Below are 17,459 nucleotides of genomic sequence, written 5' to 3' on the forward strand. Positions count from 1 at the left end.
TTCAGTTCGAATGCCTTATTCCTTTGAAATAAGTCTACAAGATGACCTTGTCTGAACACTGCACAGTAATGTCTTTCATTGTTCTGAAACAGAGTTACCAAAAAATACTAAGGCCGCAAGAGGTTAATGAATGTAAATACGGCAAACGTACTGATGTATTCATTTGTTTCAGTCTTCGACTAATAAACAAGAGGAGAACAGAAATTTCTAAACTTAACTACTTTAGAAAGACTATAATTTGTTCCTTCCAACTGAACTATTCCGTAATAGCTACATTTTGCCCTAATTTCTAGCTCATCTTAATGTGCTGATTATTAGTACCTCATTTTCGGCAGGAGACATAATACTGTTTTCCTTGAATTACCAGGGAGTGTCTGCCGAACGGTGCTTTGAAAACAGCTACAGGCTGATACCTCTGCTGAAAAGTCTGCTTGATGTATCTTGAGTGGAAGCTCATTCACCTGAGGAACAAGTAGGAATGAAGGCAAACTGATACATAAGAACTCCTTTTCGGAATTTTCCCTAGTTATTTAATTCACCTCCCATTCCTACCTCGTATGGATTATTGAATACCAAGTTTTCTTCTTGTTTGTTAAGTTTGCTCCCCATAACTTGATTAATATTTTTAAAATTTCGTGAATTATAACATTTTTATGACACACCATTAATGTTAGTTGCTGAACTTACCTTGTTGAGAAACTGAATAATCTATATCTTCTGACTGATATACTTAAGTTCTCTCTCTATTCATATTTTCTTTAACTGTTGTTATGTTCGTTCTTCTGAATATATAACACTGTGTTTCTCAAGCATGAGAGACAGTGTATTTATAGAGAACCATTTAATAAATGTTTGATAAACGTACTGCAAAATTTTTCTGTTGGTGTTCTATTCTGCTTTGTGTATGGTAAGTGGAACCTCATTCACTTAAGCAATTAGTAGGAATGGAAGCAAAACCAAAACTTACTGAACTCCTGTTTGTAGTTCTCGCTACTTATTGATTTTGCCTATCCTTCCTATCTTGTATGCATTACTTAATACCACCTTTTCTTCTTGTTTGTTACGCTTGATCCAGACCAGTCAAATGCAACACCATTACTCTCATAAAATGTTAACAATTCAACTAAAATCTACAAAAATATTTTGGACAGATAAAGAAACTGGTGTTTGAGTTTGAGGCTCGTAATACGCACTGTGTAAATATGTGGACGTTAACATCACCAAATGGCTGTACTTTACTAGCTGACATATGTTAGGTACATGATGCAACAAAAACCCCAAACTTTCACTTACGTTAAGACTAGGTGGTCGTACCTCATTCAGAATACATTGTGGTTGATTGTTTCTCTGCCATTATTGCTTTTCGATTGTTTTAATTTTTTCTAACAACTGTTACGCCTTAGTGATGTTTGCTCTCTTATTGTACCCATTAGTATGTATTTCATAAAGATTTCCTTATTCCTAAATTATTTTAAATTCTTTTTTCACGCAGTGTTTTCATCGTTTTAACAAGTTGAGTATGGGATTCTGAAGAAAAAAAAAAAAAAAAAAAAAAAAAAAAAAAAAAAAAAAAAAAGGAACCTGCATAAAAGATTGAATTAAAATTTTCTGTTGAAGCTCAGTTAAAATATTTAACTGCTTTCATGCCTTTATTCACTAAGATACAAAAAAGTTATGAAAATGCCATTGTAAAATTCACAAAAGAAAATTCAACTTCAGAGACAAAAGAGAACTTCAGGGACACTAGGGAAAAACATCTTACATACTGCACTAAAGCAATCCAAAAATATTAATGGAATCATCCCGGTACAAAAATATTTCAAAAGTACAAACTTTTCAGTGAAATCTTTTTGCACGTATGTTTGTTGACACCACAGTCAATATTTTAGAATAATTTTTTAGATTCGCTTAAAAAAGACAGCTACGGCGATTATAATGGTAGAATTCGATGTAAATGTGCATAAAAATATTAATATTTTTATATGCTCACCTCATAGTCATGATTCACCAGACCTCCTGACTACAGCTATGATTAGTTTCATCACCGTAGGATGCTAATTGCCCTTAAGACACTAGAATGATAATGTAAATCCTAACTGACTTGACAGTTGCACTTTTTAATATTTTCATGTTTAACCAGTGATCAAGATAATATATACAGCGAAAGATGCATCTCGAGATGCACTGGTGACTTAACCATGCTAATTTGGATTTTGCGGAGTGGAGTGTATATTGATTTTCATGTTTGTACACTGCAATTTCTTGGCTATGTTGCTTAGCTTTCCTGATTCACGAAAGCTGTTCCTCCAATTCCAATTTAGTTTCATTGCTACACAAAACTCCAGCATAGGTTTCAATATAATCCAATAAATAAAACAAGTGAACAAAGTCTATGACCCTCAGCTAGAATACAGCAGTCCCAAGAGACGAACTGTGATACAAAAATTTTGAGAAAACAGTGTGGTATTCGGAATTGCCAGAATTCCTTAACTAGACCTTGTACCCAAGCTGTCATGTCGTACTGATGACAACATTGAGCTTAAGTACAACATTATAATCAGTCATGTACTATTGTGATGTTACCAACAGTTGATTTTAGGAACTGTCTTTTGGTAAGGCTATATTCATGTGTCATTTTTTAGATGAGTTACATTTATGGCCTGCAAATTTACGTTCCCAATGCTTAGGAATGCCTACACAGCTTTGTACAACAACTCCTGGTAAGAGTAAGCACAAAGAACCCACCACAGCAATTTTGTGTTCCTAGAGCTCTGGAGAATGAGGAGAGGAAACACCTAAGGACATCTAATATGATGTTAATGTGCAACCTAATAAGTGAATAGGTGGAAGCAGTAGAGTCAATGATATTCGAAAGATGTTAATGGGCTTAAGTCTCTTTTGGCCATTTTGGATATATGAGACAGCTCATATTAGCCGAATGTACCACTTTGTGTTAATCTATGATCTCCCTCATAATATAATTGAATGCCTGTGTACTTGAACTGTTCCATGCAATGACATCCCTAGGATCAGAAGCGTTTTGCGACTTCCTGTAGATGTGATGAAATAATCTGCCATCGAAGTAGGCGTCCAGGTGGCAGTCAGCTGGTCGTGGGAAGGACAAACCACACGCTCCAGCAACGTCCAACACGTGGAGTACAGTGCGCACAAACAGAGTGGCTAAGTAGATGCCGCGTTCGGTCGGGATTCTCACGTCAAGTCTCGACAGATCGTGGGCAGAGTAACTTTTGACAGACAAAGCGACAGTCACGAAGGTCTTGACCTCGTCCCTTGTTAGGACTTTAGCCTCGTGGTACAAGAAGCAGAGTGCCGCTGCAGGAACCACCAGGTACTGGGGAGACAGTGAACAGAGAGCAGAGAGGTCTTTCGTTGGAGATATCACCCAACTGAAGATACGCCAACGGGTATCCTCTGGACCTGACCACAGTTCTACGAGCCCTGGGTGGTGAATGCCCTCTGGCAGTCGTTTCTGTACCTCAACGGTCTCATGGTGCACCTCTCCTAACCCTGTCGGTATGTACTCGGTCACTCGGAATGGCCCGCTGCCGCTTTCCCATAGGAGCACCGTGTACATTCTCTGTAGCATCTCCCGCACCACCAGACCAGTTGGAGGGGAGGTTGAGCAACTTACAGACAGATCCTCGAGGACGTCACCAGCTCTCATGAGGCGGCACTTCATCACTGTATAAACGTAGCCAGGAATCTCGCACGACACGTGTTTGGCCTCAATTTTTTGGAGCACTTCATCCCATCGGGAGACATTTCGAGTTGTCGCTGGCTCGATCTCTTCATACTTGTAGCTGTCAACACTTTTTTCGACCAGTTCGAGGCCTTTTCTCCAATTGCCACCGAAAGCGAGCTCACACATTCTCCTGAGATCACCCCGAGGCTGTCTCCTCAACAGCTCTGCTACGAGCTCAGCTACTTGTCTGTGCCTGTAGGTCTGCCTCAGTTTTCGATGTGCCTCTTGTAAAGCCTCCCTTCTGACGATGTCGTTGCCCATAAAGGACGCTAACACTGGGAGGTCGTCCACCTCTATGCGGAGGTGCCTGGCGAGATCAGTGGACCGGAAACGCCGTCCCGTCACTCTCTGCTCTAGTCGCAGGTTGGAAAAAGTGAACAGGCACGGTACATTGGGATATATCAGGAAGTCTGAATCGTTGGATAGTACACCAATGCAGCACCTATCGCTGGCTGCAAACTTCGCCAGTTCAGTGTCGCAGTCATTTGTGGACAAACGTACCTCGCAGTCAAGATGCTTGGAGGTGCCAAGGTGCTTGAAGGTGACTGTTGCTAAAGGTACCACAGCTTCCGGTAAGAACCTGCACCCGACAGACCCATTCTCGCGGGATTGCATTGCCCGCAATTTAGCAAATATCTTGCTGATTTCCTTTGCCTTATCCACTCTCCTCTTCACCCACGTCAAAATTTTCTCCTCGACTGGAAGGCCATCGAAGAAGAAAGACAGCTTAATGCCCATGCCGTGGAACCGCTCGACAAACTGCTCACAGCTTTCCCGAAACTCCTTATACTGTCCACCATGAAGAGAGTCCATGTTTGCATACAAGTACCAAGCACACTGCGATCCGTCGACGGCAATCACAGGCTGCCCGACGTTACTGCTCCTGAAGTCGTTGGCAACTGCCTGGATGTCCACCTCCTGGTAGAGGCGATGGTCTTTGGCGTACTTTGACAGACCGTCGACGCCCATGCTGGAGACTCAGGTTCTCGCAGGTGGCAGGAGTGGAGAGGAGAAACGTGGCGGTCGCCCGGTTCCTGTTGACAACAATTTTACACGAATGATTAAGTGTGAAATTCTCAAACCAATAAAAACATTACCATAAAATAGCATTAACAAACAAATGTAGCACAACAGTGTGCTGGTTCATCAGTACAAGGATGTAGGATCTACACTGGGATGACAAATTCATGGAATAGCGACATGCACGTATACAGATGATAGTAGTATCGCATGTTGTTGTTGTGGTCTTCAGTCCAGAGACTGGTTTGATGCAGCTCTCCATGCTACTCTATCCTGTGCAGGCTGATTCATCTCCCAGCATCTACTGCAACCTACACCCTTCTGAATCTCCATAGTGCATTCATCTCTTGGTCTCCCTCTACGATTTTAACCACTACACTGCCCTCCAGTAATAAATTGGTGATCCCTTGATGCCTCAGAACATGTCCTACCAACCGCTCCCTTCTTCTAGTCAAGTTGTGACACAAACTCCTCTTCTCCCCAATTCTATTCAACAACTCCTCATTAGTCATGTGATCTACCCATCTCAACTTCAGCGTTATTCTGTAGCCCCACATTTCTAAAGCTTCTAATCTCTTCTTGTCCTAACTGTTTATCGTCCATGTTTCACCTCCATACGTCGTTACACTCCATACAAATACTTTCAGAAACTAATTCCTGACACTTAAATCTATACTCGATATTAACAAATTTCTCTTCTTCAGAAACGCTTTCCTTGCCATTGCCGGTCTACATTTTGATCCTCTCTTCTTCGACCATCATCAGTTATTTTGCTCCCCAAATAGCAAAACTCCTTCACTACTTTAGGTGTCTCATTTCCTAACCTAATCTAATTTCCTCAGCAACACCCGACTTAATTCGATTACATTCCATTATCCTCGTTTTGCTTCGTTGATGTTCATCTTACATTCTCCTTTCAAGACACTGTCCATTCCGTTCAACTGCTCTTCCAGGTCCTTTGCTGTCTCTGACAGAATTACAATGTCATCGGCGAACCTCAAAGTTTTCATTTCTTCTCCACGGATTTTAATTCCTACTCCGAATTTTTCTTTTGTTTCCTTTACGGCTTGCTCAATATACAGATTGAATAACATCGGGGAGAGGCTACAACTCTGTCTCACTCCCTTCCCAACCACTGCTTCCGTATCATGCCCCTCGACTCTTATAACTGCCATCTGGTTTCTGTAGAAATTGTAAATAGCCTTTCGCTCCCTGTATTTTACCCCTACCACCCACAAAATTTGAAAGAGAGTATTCCAGTCAACATTGTCAAAAGCATTCTCTAAGTCTATAATTGCTAGAAACGTTGGTTTGCCTTTCTTTTATCTATCTTCTAAGATAAGTCGTAGGGTCAGTATTGCCTCACCTGTTCCAACAATTCTACGGAATCCAAACCTATCTTCCCAGAGGTCAGCTTCTACCAGTTTTTCCATTCGCCAGTAAAGAATTCGCGTTAGTATTTGCAGCCGTGACTTAGTTTATGTAGTTCGGTAATTTTCACATCTGTCAATAGCTGTGGGTATTTCGCCTGTCTCATACATCTTGCTCACCGGATGGAAAAGTTTCGTCAGGGCTGGCTCTCCCAATAGTATCACATATACACGATTTAAAAGGAACATACATTGGCAGAACTGTCTTCTGCACTTAGATGATGGAAGTCGTTAGGGAATTATGAGATTCACATTGTGAAGAGTGTGCCGAAAATACCATTTTTACTTCATTATCTACCACCACAGACAAGGCGGTGGCCGATGCCCATCACTTAAGGGGATTTTTCTTCAAAAAATCGATTTTTCAAATATATTATTTTCTTGGTCTACACTGTTTAACCTATGTTGTGTATGAATATTATCGTGATAGCAGCTTTGGTAATGCCTTTAAATCGTCAAACAGATTAACTCTGCACTGGCTGCCATTCCCACCTTCTCTGACGTTTAGGAAACTGCTTACTTCAGCGGAATTTTTGTCAGTGTGAAGCCTATTTTCTTTTCGGTATCTTTGGCTGACATCTGTATCTCTGGCTGACATCTGAAAACTTTGGTTAGCATTCATCTCGCCCTAGGTGAGGAGAACTCTACGTCATAGTGACGTAAAGCTACGTTATAATGTCGTAAATAACCTAAATCGACTACATCAGTACGTATATCGATCTCTGCTGTTGTACCGATAACGTCAAAGCTAAATGCAAATACCTGTGTACAAAGAAAGTGACAGGAATTGTGTGATATGCTCATCCCAGTGGAATAAATTATTACATGCAATCCCAACAACTAGCGATGTTATTGTGTGCTTCATGAACATAATGAATATCTGAATGAAGGAAACATACCCATAACGAAAGTTTAAATAGGTGTCTAGCCATTTTTTAAATTCCGATTAATCTCCTATGAATAAAAACGTGAAATAGGAAGTAAACGAAGTGTTTCGTATTTTTATAAAAGCCACCGAATTATACATAATTCATGTGGGTAGGAACGTTAAACTGAGAAATTGAAGTGGTTCCGAAGATAATTCCGAATGTTGCTGGAAATATTAAACCATATAGTTCCAGTTGATTCTGCCTTCATATTGTAAATCAACTAAGGTAAATAGCGAAATCTTTCAGACTTATCTTTATGGATCATATCGAAAGCTTTCTCATCTCCGTGGAAGCCTATGTTCAGAACGACGTACACGGTAGCAACACCAGACAATAGGACAATGAAAGCACATAAACAAATAACAATGCATATTCAAGACGCACACAACAGTCGATATATCCAGAATGGAATCAATAGTCGATAGGACAACTCGTGAAACCCATGATGATGCGTGCCTACGTCACTAAGACGTCACCTAGCGTGAGATGAATGCTTCCCGAAAACTTTTTTCCATGTGGTTTATTTACGATTTGAAAATACTAACACGTATTAGTAGGTGGAAGGTTGAATTCGCAAACCTTTACGTGGAAGTCACAATTTATACATTATGGGTGGTGGAAAAACTGTAGTTAGGAGACAGAGGTTTCATGGAAATCGGTTTGCCCACAAAAAACAGGAAGCAGCTCGAAATGAAGAACATAAGCTCTCAACTTCAGCATTGAAACTTGGCACAGAACTGTACAGGTGCGTGAATGATGTTGATATCCCACTAGATTCAGACTCATTGATTTACAGCTTCTCTGCCAGGCTATAAAGTTTTCATGTTCATATGTTATCTGTAAAACTATGGAATGCATTACTATTGTTGAAGAAAGAAGAGTGAGAATAGTTTGTGACTTTGAATTAATTTTGTTATTCGTGTGGCTCTGACGCATTTTCATTTTCCTCCTCCAAAATAGGTATGTATGATGAAGTTTTATGTTACAATAACAGAAATAATGGCAAGATTGAAGTGCTGAAGAGAGTTGGTATAGATTGTTGTTCACAACAAAAGCATTTACCACCGTCGACAAAAGCAGCGTCAAGAAAGCTAACAGAACTACATATACAGGCCAGGCAGATTCTAAGAGGAGAGAAGAGAAACCTGGAGGATGAGGAGTATCAGTATGGAGGATTTTAAAACTGAGGTAAGCTTATTACATGTAGACGTATGAGGAGAAAATCTTTCAACCTCATTTTCTGTTTTACATTTTGTACGTTATTAGAAGCATTTTCTGAAAAGGTATATGCGCTAAAGCTATGAAATTATCAGGAACTGCTGGCAACGTGCTGCTGTTTCCCTGGAACTGAAAAATACGAGATCCTGAAATTAAATTCTGATTTTTAGATGATTGTATGTAGAAAAAAAGTTGATTGTGGATGTAAAAAATTAAAAACTCTGCTAATGACACAATTTGTACCATGAATTAACAATTGTAATTCAGTGGTCTTATAACCTTCTCAGGACATTACGATAAAATTTCCAGATAAACTGCGTGATTAGAATTTGAGTTACGGCTTTTTATAAAAATGGCAATAAAAAATAAAAAATTCAAATATCTGGCAAAATATGAATCCTGTATATTTTATTTTCCCGTTGAAACACAGCTCTTTTGCTTTACACATGCAAAATCTTACATTTGTACATTAATAAATATTGCTGTAATGATTTTTTAAGTAAATGTTTACATTTTGCGTTACATCCGCACTTAACGATTAAAATGGTTCAGATGGCTCAGAGCACTATGAGACTTGACATCTGAGGTCATCAGTCCACCAGAACTTAGAAGTACTTACACCAAACTAACCTAAGGACATCACATACTGTTGTGTACATAGTTCTGCAGAGTCAGCGCATCCACAACTTTCCCACTAGAGCGCGCCCCGCTATGCACAACAGCACAGGCGCAGCGCTCGTGTCCGTCTCTGCACTACAAGATGGCGCTGCATTAGAGACGGACCAAATTCTGCTTCCGCCGATCCGCGTATTAATATGTAACGCAGCCATTGAGATTTCTGGTAACGTAGATCCTTTTCTCCTCACGGATCAAACTCGCGCAGTGATACATGAACGCGCGAGGTATTATAATGAGTGTACAGACCTCCGATTAGTCAGTCTGCATTTGTCTGCAGCAGTCTGTACCAGTCTGCATTTGTCTGTACCAGTCTATAGTCAAGTTTCAGTCTGCGCCTAATAAGATTATCATATTCCTGTACATAGCCGTGAAGAGAAATGTGTAGACACTTTGTCAAGTATCAGAGATATGTGAGAATAAGATTAACGTACCAATACCAAAGGAACTTCAGATTGTCAATTGTAAACAGCATCCAGAATCAAGTTACATAATGTCTATACTTTTTATTATTTTAATAAATGTGTGTGAAAATTATTATTTTTTTCTTTATTGTAATTTTTATCACCTTACACAAGGCGGTCTGTCAGCAGCTGAGTACGCCGTTCTTCAGCCTTGAGATTTACAATAAGTAATAAATAGAGGGGACACAGAGAATACAATCAAAACTGGCGGGCAAAACGATGTAGACACCAAAAAACTAAAAACATGGAGCCGTTCACGCCTGACGAGAAAACATCACTGACACTAGTCGACACGGTGCACAAAACAGGGATGATGGCGATGGTACACGTGAACAGTGGCGGCGTTTCGGCGAACAAACACTAAACACAAACGAAGGCACACACACGAGACACTAATGGCGATGACCTCCAGCGCACGAATGTTCACTACGCGTGTGCAAGTCCGGGGACCTGCCAAGAGAGGAGGAGGAGGAAGGGGAGTGGCAGAGCGAGAGGGGAGAGCAGAGATGCCACGGGTAGGGGAGAAAGGGGGGAGGGAGGAAGGGGGAGGGGAAGCCTGTGGGAAGAGGGGTGGAGGGAGGGGACGTGGGAAAAGGAAAGAGAAGGAATGGGAAGAGAAGGGAGGGAGGGAGCCTAAAGGAAAGGACACCGGAAGTGGGGGGTGGGGCAGGGTCAAAGCTGATAGGAGGGGTAGATGGAGGGGAGGACGACATCATTAGGGAGGGGGAGCTGGCGGAAGCCACCTTGGGAGAGGGTAAGGAGGGTGGAGAGATGGAGACCGGGTGGGACGTGCGAATACAGGCGCGGCAGCGGGCGGGGGTGGGAGAGGATCGGGGAGACGAGCGGGTGCAGAGGATCGAGTTGGCGGGAGGTGTACAGGATCCGTAGCCTTTGAAGGAAAAGGTGGAGGTGGGGGAAGGGGATGAGATTGTACAGGATCCGCGTGGGGGAGGGGAGACGGATGCGATAGGCGAGGCGGAGAGCATGACGTTCAAGGATTTGGAGGGATTTATAAAAGGTAGGGGGGGCGGAGATCCAAGCCGGATGAGCATAACAAAGGATAGGGCGGATGAGGGACTTATAGGTGTGGGGGATGGTGGAGGGGTCCAGACCCCACGTACGGGCGGAGAGGAGCTTGAGGAGACTGAGTCGGGAGTGTGCCTTGGCTTGGATTGTCTGGAGGTGGGGAGTCCAGGAGAGGCGATGGTCGAGGGTGACGCCAAGGTACTTAAGGATGGGAGTGAGGGCGATAGGACGGCCATAGATAGTGAGATAGAAATCAAGGAGGCAGAAGGAAGGGGTGGTTTTGCCTACAATGATCGCCTGGGTTTTGGAGGGATTGACCTTGAGCAACCACTGGTTGCACCAAGCGGTGAACTGGTCAAGATGGGATTGGAGAAGGTGTTGTGAGCGCTGGAGGGTGGGGGCAAGGGCAAGGAAGACGGTGTCATCGGTAAACTGGAGAAGGTGGACGGGGGCTGACGGCGGCGGCATGTCCGCCGTGTACAAAAGGTACAGAAGGGGGGAGAGGACGGAGCCTTGGGGCACACCGACACAGGGGAAAAAGGTGTAGGAATCTGTGTTATGGATGGTGACATAGGAAGGACGGCGGGAGAGAAAGGAGCCGATCAGACGGACGTAGTTATTGGGAAGGGCGAAGGTTTGGAGCTTGAAGAGGAGACCGGAATGCCATACGCGGTCATATGCACATTCGAGGTCCAGGGAGAGGAAGATTGCGGAGCGACGGGAATTAAGCTGTTCGGAAAGGAGATGAGTGAAGCCACACTGGGTAACGGGAAGGAGACGGTGCTGGCAGAGATGCTGGTGGATGCGTCGGGTGAGGATAGATTCCAGGACCTTGCTGAAGACCGAGGTAAGGCTGATGGGACGGTAGGAGGAGATGGCGGACGGCGGTTTGCCAGGTTTAAGGAACATGAGGATACGGGGGGTTTTCCACAGGTTGGGGTAGTAACCGATGGACAGGACTACATTGTAGAGCCTGGTCAGGGTGGAGAGGAAAGAGACAGGAGCTTCACGAAGGTGACGGTAGGTGACATGATTGTGACCAGGAGGGGTGTTGCGTTTTGTGCGGAGTGTATCAATGAGATCCTGTGTAGTGATAGGGGCATTGAGTTCCGTGTGTGCAATGTTGTCCAAGTATTGGAAACCAGGAGCGAGAGGAGGGACAGAGGTGTCAGTTCGATCGCGGATATCCGGGAAGAGGGAGTAATCGAACTGGGGGTCATCAGGGATGGAAAATACATCGGAGTGGTAGGAGGCAAAGTGATTGGCCTTACCAAGGGTGTCAGGGAAAGGGTGATCATCATGGAGAAGAGGATAATAGGGGGAGGGTTTAGTTCCGGTAAGGCGACGGAAGGCCGACCAGAACTAGGACGAGTTTATTGGTAGAGTAACATTTAAACGGGTGCATGTCTGTCGCCAGTCCCGGCGTTTCTTAGCCACGAGCAAATTACGAATGTGTCGCTGGAGTTGCTGGTGGCGTCGTAGTGTGTCCGGGTCATGCGTGCAGAGGAAGGCACGGTAGAGACAACGGGATTCACGGAGGAGGAGGACGGCCTGTGGGGGTAAGGTAGGACGGTGGGGGTGGATGGCGACAGTAGGGACGTGGGCCTCCACGTCCTCAGACAAGGTCTGCTGGAGACAGGAGGCGGCATCGGTGACATCGTCAGGGTGGTGGTAGGTGAAGGGGTGGCTATCGACCTGGGTGGAAAGGGTATCCCGGTAGGCATTCCAGTCGGCACGGGAATAGTCATGGACGTACTTAGGGGGAGGGTCATGACGAGGGTCGGGGCGGGGGCGACGACCGTCTGAAACGGTGAGGAGGACAGAGAGATGGTCGCTACCAATAGGCTCCAGGACATCCACCGTTATGCAGCCGAGGAGGTTGGGGGAGGAAAGGATAACATCAGGATTGGAATTGGATTCGAGGCAGGTGTGCTGGGGGATGGGGATTAGGTCGCCCTGAAGGGAGGAGAGGAACTGATGCCACCGCCGTAACTGGGCGGCGGAACGACTGTGGATGTTGAGGTCGGCGGCGATCACGTAAGAGGAGAAGGTACGGTCGATGTGGGAGAGGAAGTCGTAGGGAATAAGAGCGTTGGGGCGGACATAGATGGTGGCGCAGGTAACAGTAAGGCCGGGGAAGAAGAGACTAAGGATCAGGTGTTCGGTGGGGTCGGGAAGGAGAGGTTGGAGCCGAACGGGGATCTGGCGGTGGCGACCAATGGCAACTCCGCCACGTGCTATTGGGAGGGGATTGTCAGAGCAGTGGAGGAGATAGGGCGAAGTGTGGATGGTGTGGTGGGCTTGGAGGAAGGTTTCATTAAGGAGGAAGGCATCCACGCAGGGGGTGGCAAGGGTGTGCAGGAAGAGGTTCTTGTTGGCGGGAAGGGAGCGGATGTTGTTGAAAAGGATACGTTGCTGTCGCGCCATGACAGGGATTAGACGAGGGTGTCAAGGCGGGAGAAGGTGAAATGGGCCTGGTTGTTGGAGTAGGTGGCGTACATTTTGAGGTGGAAAATGGAACGGGCAGCGAGGGAAACCTGTTGGAGGGTGTGGGGGTGCTGAAAGGGATGGACATTCTGGAGGACGATGGTGAGGAACCGGATGATGTCCTCAGCGGTGGGGGGGGGCGAAGTGAATTTCCAGGAGGGGTGAGGGCGTCCAGAGGACGGACAGGGACGGTGAGTTCAGGAGTGGTCGGAGGGGGTCGGGCTTTACACTTTTGGGAGTAGGTGGAAGGAGGCGGTGCTGGCGGAGATGCTGGTGGATGCGTCGGGTGAGGATAGATTCCAGGACCTTGCTGAAGACCGAGGTAAGGCTGATGGGACGGTGGGAGGAGACGGCGGACGGGAGCTATAGGGAGGTGGCGGGAAGGGGCAGGTCCCAGCGTGGACGCAGCAGTCGGGGCTGGAGATGGTGACAGTGACGGTGAAGGCGACGGCGACGATGACGATGACGGTGGCGGTGGTGGCGGTGATGGCGAAGGCAGGTGATGGCAGGTATTGCAGGAAGGAGGGGGTCGTAGGTTAGGGCACTGCCTGAGGAAATGCGCTTGCCTACAATGGGGGCAGGTGGGGGCCTCGCGGCAGGCAGGTGGCTTTGATGGCGAAGGCGACGGGGAGAGCTGGGCATGGACAGTGGCCCGACGGGCCACCACACTAGCCGGAGCTGCAGTGACAGGCTGGGGGAGTGGGGGGAAAGGATCAGATCGAGAGGAGCGGGAGAGGGGGCGACAAAGAGCGAGGGCGAAGGGAGAGTGAGAAGAGGTGGGATGGAAGGAGAGGGGTGGGACTGGGCACACCACGTTATAGTGGTGGGGGCGGCGGAAGGGGAAGTGTAAACTATGGCGGTGGTGGTAGCGGTGGTGGTGGTGGTGGGGGTGGACATGACGTCAGGGAGAAACAATAACGCACAGAACGAGAAAGAAAGGACACAAACAGGGGACAGACGAAGACAAAGACGGAGGGGGACGAGGTCGGAGGAAGACGAAGACGGCCAAAGACCGCGGTCGGACGGCGACGGCGGCGACCAGGCGGCGGCGGCGGCGGCGGCGAACAGACGGACGGACGGACGGACAGCAGGCAGCAGCGGTAGCTGCGGTGACGGACAGCGAGCAGGCAGGCGGACAGACGGACGGACGAATGAACAGCTACAGCAGTAAGCGGCGGGCAGACGGGCAGACAGACAGACAGACAGACACAACCTTCGAAGACGGAGATTCCAACCCGAGAGTAGCCCAGGCTTTGCAATCTGACGCCTTCGAATGAGGGGATCCAACCCTCTGATGTGTGAAAATTAATCAAGGTCTGCTTAAAGTTGGTCACCGTCAATCTGCTAATCTGAGCGTGCAAGTGGCATTTCTAATGTCTGACCAGCAGAAGATAAACACGCCACGATAAGACCACAAAGCATATTGCTGACACTCGCCTACTTCGTTAGACGAAAAGTCGTATAATCTGATGGTGTGTGTACCGAAAGTCTTACAATACGCACACCACACATGCATCCATGCCTGAGGCAGGATTCGAACCTGCGACTGTAGCGGTCACTCGGTTCCAGACTGATACGCGTAGAACCCCTGGGCCACCGCGTCCGCCCCCCTTAACGACTGAGAAGCGCAGTGTTCGTGTATAGTTGTCCCTGTTGACAGACAAGCAACACTGCATGAAAGAGTCGCAGAAATCAGTATGATCAACGTATCCGTTCGGACAGTGCAGTGAAATCTGCCGCTAATGCGCTTTGGCAGCAGAAGACCCACGCGAGCGTCCTTGCTAGCAGCATGACACCGAATGAAGTGTCTCTCCTGGGCTCGTGACTGGGTAACCGTTTCGTATTGTATCGAGTGGATGGATGTGTACGACTATGGAGACAACCTCATGAATAAATGGGCCCTCCATGTCATGTCAGCAAGGGACTGTTCAAGCTGGTGGAGGCTCTGTAAGGGTGGCACATGACTATCGATTACCCGGCTGTACTACGATCTTTGCCCCTGCTGTGAGGGTAGCATTCATCTCACACTAGGTGAGGAGAGCCCTTCGTCATAGTGACGTTGTAGAATTTTACAACATGTTTTTTGCTCGCGTATCATGTCGTTTTTGGAGACCCAGAATATACTCTGTAGGAATCAACATGGATTCCGGAAACAGCGATTGTGTGAGACCCAACTCGCTTTATTTGTTCATGAGACCCAGAAAATATTAGATACAGGCTCCCAGGTAGATGCTATTTTCCTTGACTTCCGGAAGGCATTCGATACAGTTCCACACTGTCGCCTGATAAACAAAGTAAGAGCCTACGGAATATCAGACCAGCTGTGTGGCTGGATTGAAGAAGAGTTTTTAGCAAACAGAACACAGCATGTTGTTATAAATGGAGAGACGTCTACAGACGTTAAGGTAACCTCTGGCGTGCTGCAGTGGAGTGTTATGGGACCATTGCTTTTCACAATATATATAAACAACCATGTAGATAGTATCGGAAGTTCCATGCCGCTTTTCGCCGATGATGCTGTAGTATACAGAGATGTTGCAGCATTAGAAAATTGTAGCGAAATGCAGGAAGATATGCAGCGGATAGGCACTTGGTGCAGGGAGTGGCAACTGACCCTTAACATAGATAAATGTAATGTATTGCGAATACATAGAAAGAAGGATCCCTTATCGTATGGTTATATGATAGCGGAACAAACACTGGTAACAGATACTCCTGTAAAATATCTGGGAGGATGCGTGCGAAACGATTTGAATTGGAATGATCACATAAAATTAATTGTTGGTAAGGTGGGTACCAGGTTGAGATTCATTGGGAGAGTCCTTAGAAAATGTAGTCCAGCAACAAGGGAGGTGGCTTACAAAACAATCGTTCGACCTATACTTGAGTATTACTAATCAGTGTGGGATCCGTACCAGATCGGGTTGACGGAGGAGGTAGAGAAGATCCAAAGAAGAGCGGCGCGTTTCGTCACAGGGTTATTTCGTAACCGTGATAGCGTTACGGAGATGTTTAGCAAACTCAAGTGGCAGACTCTGCAAGAGAGGCGCTCTGCATCGCGGTGTAGCTTGCTGTCCAGGTTTCGAGAGGGTGCGTTTCTGGATGAGGTATCGAATATATTGCTTCCCCCTACTTATACCTCCCGAGGAGATCACGAATGTAAAATTAGAGAGATTAGAGCGCGCACGGAGGCTTTCAGACAGTCGTTCTTCCCGCGAACCATACGCGACTGGAACAGGAAAGGGAGGTAATGACACTGGCACGTAAGGTGCCCTCCGCCACACACCGTTGGGTGGCTTGCGGAGTATAGATGTAGATGTAGATGATGAGTTTCACGAGTTTTCCTATCGACTGTTGTGTGCATTCTGTATATATCGACTGCTGTGTGCGTCTTGAATCTGCATTGTCATTTGTTTATGTGCTTTCATTGTCCTATTGTCCGGTGTTGCTAGCTTGTACTTCGTTCTAAACATGCGTTCTAACGGAGATGAGAGAACTTTCGAGCAGATCCATGAATATAGTCTGAAAGATTTCACGATTGATTTAGAACACGAAGGCAAAATTAAATGGAACTAGATGGTTTAATGTTTCTAGCAACATTCGGAATTATGTTCAGAACCACTTCGGTATCTGCCCACATGAATTACGTACAATTCATTGGATTTAAAAAAAAAAACACGAAACACTTTAATTTCTTCCTATTTCACGTTTTTATCCACATGATTGATTCAATATTAATCGGATTGAAAGCACGACTACACACTTTTTTAACTTTCGTTATGGTTATGATTCCTTCATTTAGATATTCGTTACGTTCACGAAACACACAATAACATCGCACATTCTTTGGATTGCAGCTTAATAATTAATTACTTCAATATTGTGCCCACAGGACTTATGCACGATTCATCGGATTTAAAAAGAATGAGAAGCTTTTTTTTATTTCGTTAAGGCTCCTTCGCTCAGACATTAATTATGTTCATGAAATACATAATTACATCGCAAATTGTTGGAATTACATTTAACAATTCATTCAGCTGGGATGAGCTTATCACATAACTCCTGCCACTTCGTTTGTACACATGTATTTACATTTCTACATCTACATCTGCATCCATACTCCGGAAGCCACCTGACGGTGTGTGGCGGAGGGTACCTTGAGTACCTCTATCGGTTCTCCCTTCTATTCCAGTCTCGTATTGTTCGTGGAAACAAGGATTGTCGCTATGCCTCTGTGTGGGCTCTAATCTCTCTGATTTTATCCTCATGGCCTCTTCGCGAGATATACGTAGGAGGGAGCAATATATTGCATGACTCCTCGGTGAAGGTATATTCTCGAAACTTTAACAAAAGCCAGTACCGAGCTACTGAGCGTCTCTCCTGCAGAGTCTTCCACTGGAGTTTATCTATCATCTCCGTAACGCTTTCGCAATTAGTAAATGATCCT

The 17,459-nt window shown here is 45.6% G+C and overlaps 1 protein-coding gene across 2 annotated transcripts in view; it reads right to left on the minus strand.

Moving 5' to 3' along the window:
- Window positions 1-1,639: 1,639 nt before the first annotated feature.
- The window catches only part of LOC126109777 (uncharacterized), a 51,650-nt gene continuing 35,830 nt past the window's right edge, over window positions 1,640-17,459 (minus strand). For both annotated transcript variants that reach the window (XM_049914833.1, XM_049914834.1), the window contains exon 2: window positions 1,640-4,797. In XM_049914833.1, the coding sequence (XP_049770790.1) occupies window positions 2,954-4,732 (1,779 nt within the window). In that variant the 5' untranslated portion in view covers window positions 4,733-4,797 and the 3' untranslated portion in view covers window positions 1,640-2,953. The remainder of the gene's footprint in view (window positions 4,798-17,459) is intronic.

Source organism: Schistocerca cancellata, chromosome 12 (genome assembly GCF_023864275.1).
Source record: "Schistocerca cancellata isolate TAMUIC-IGC-003103 chromosome 12, iqSchCanc2.1, whole genome shotgun sequence".
NCBI lineage: Eukaryota > Metazoa > Arthropoda > Insecta > Orthoptera > Acrididae > Schistocerca > Schistocerca cancellata.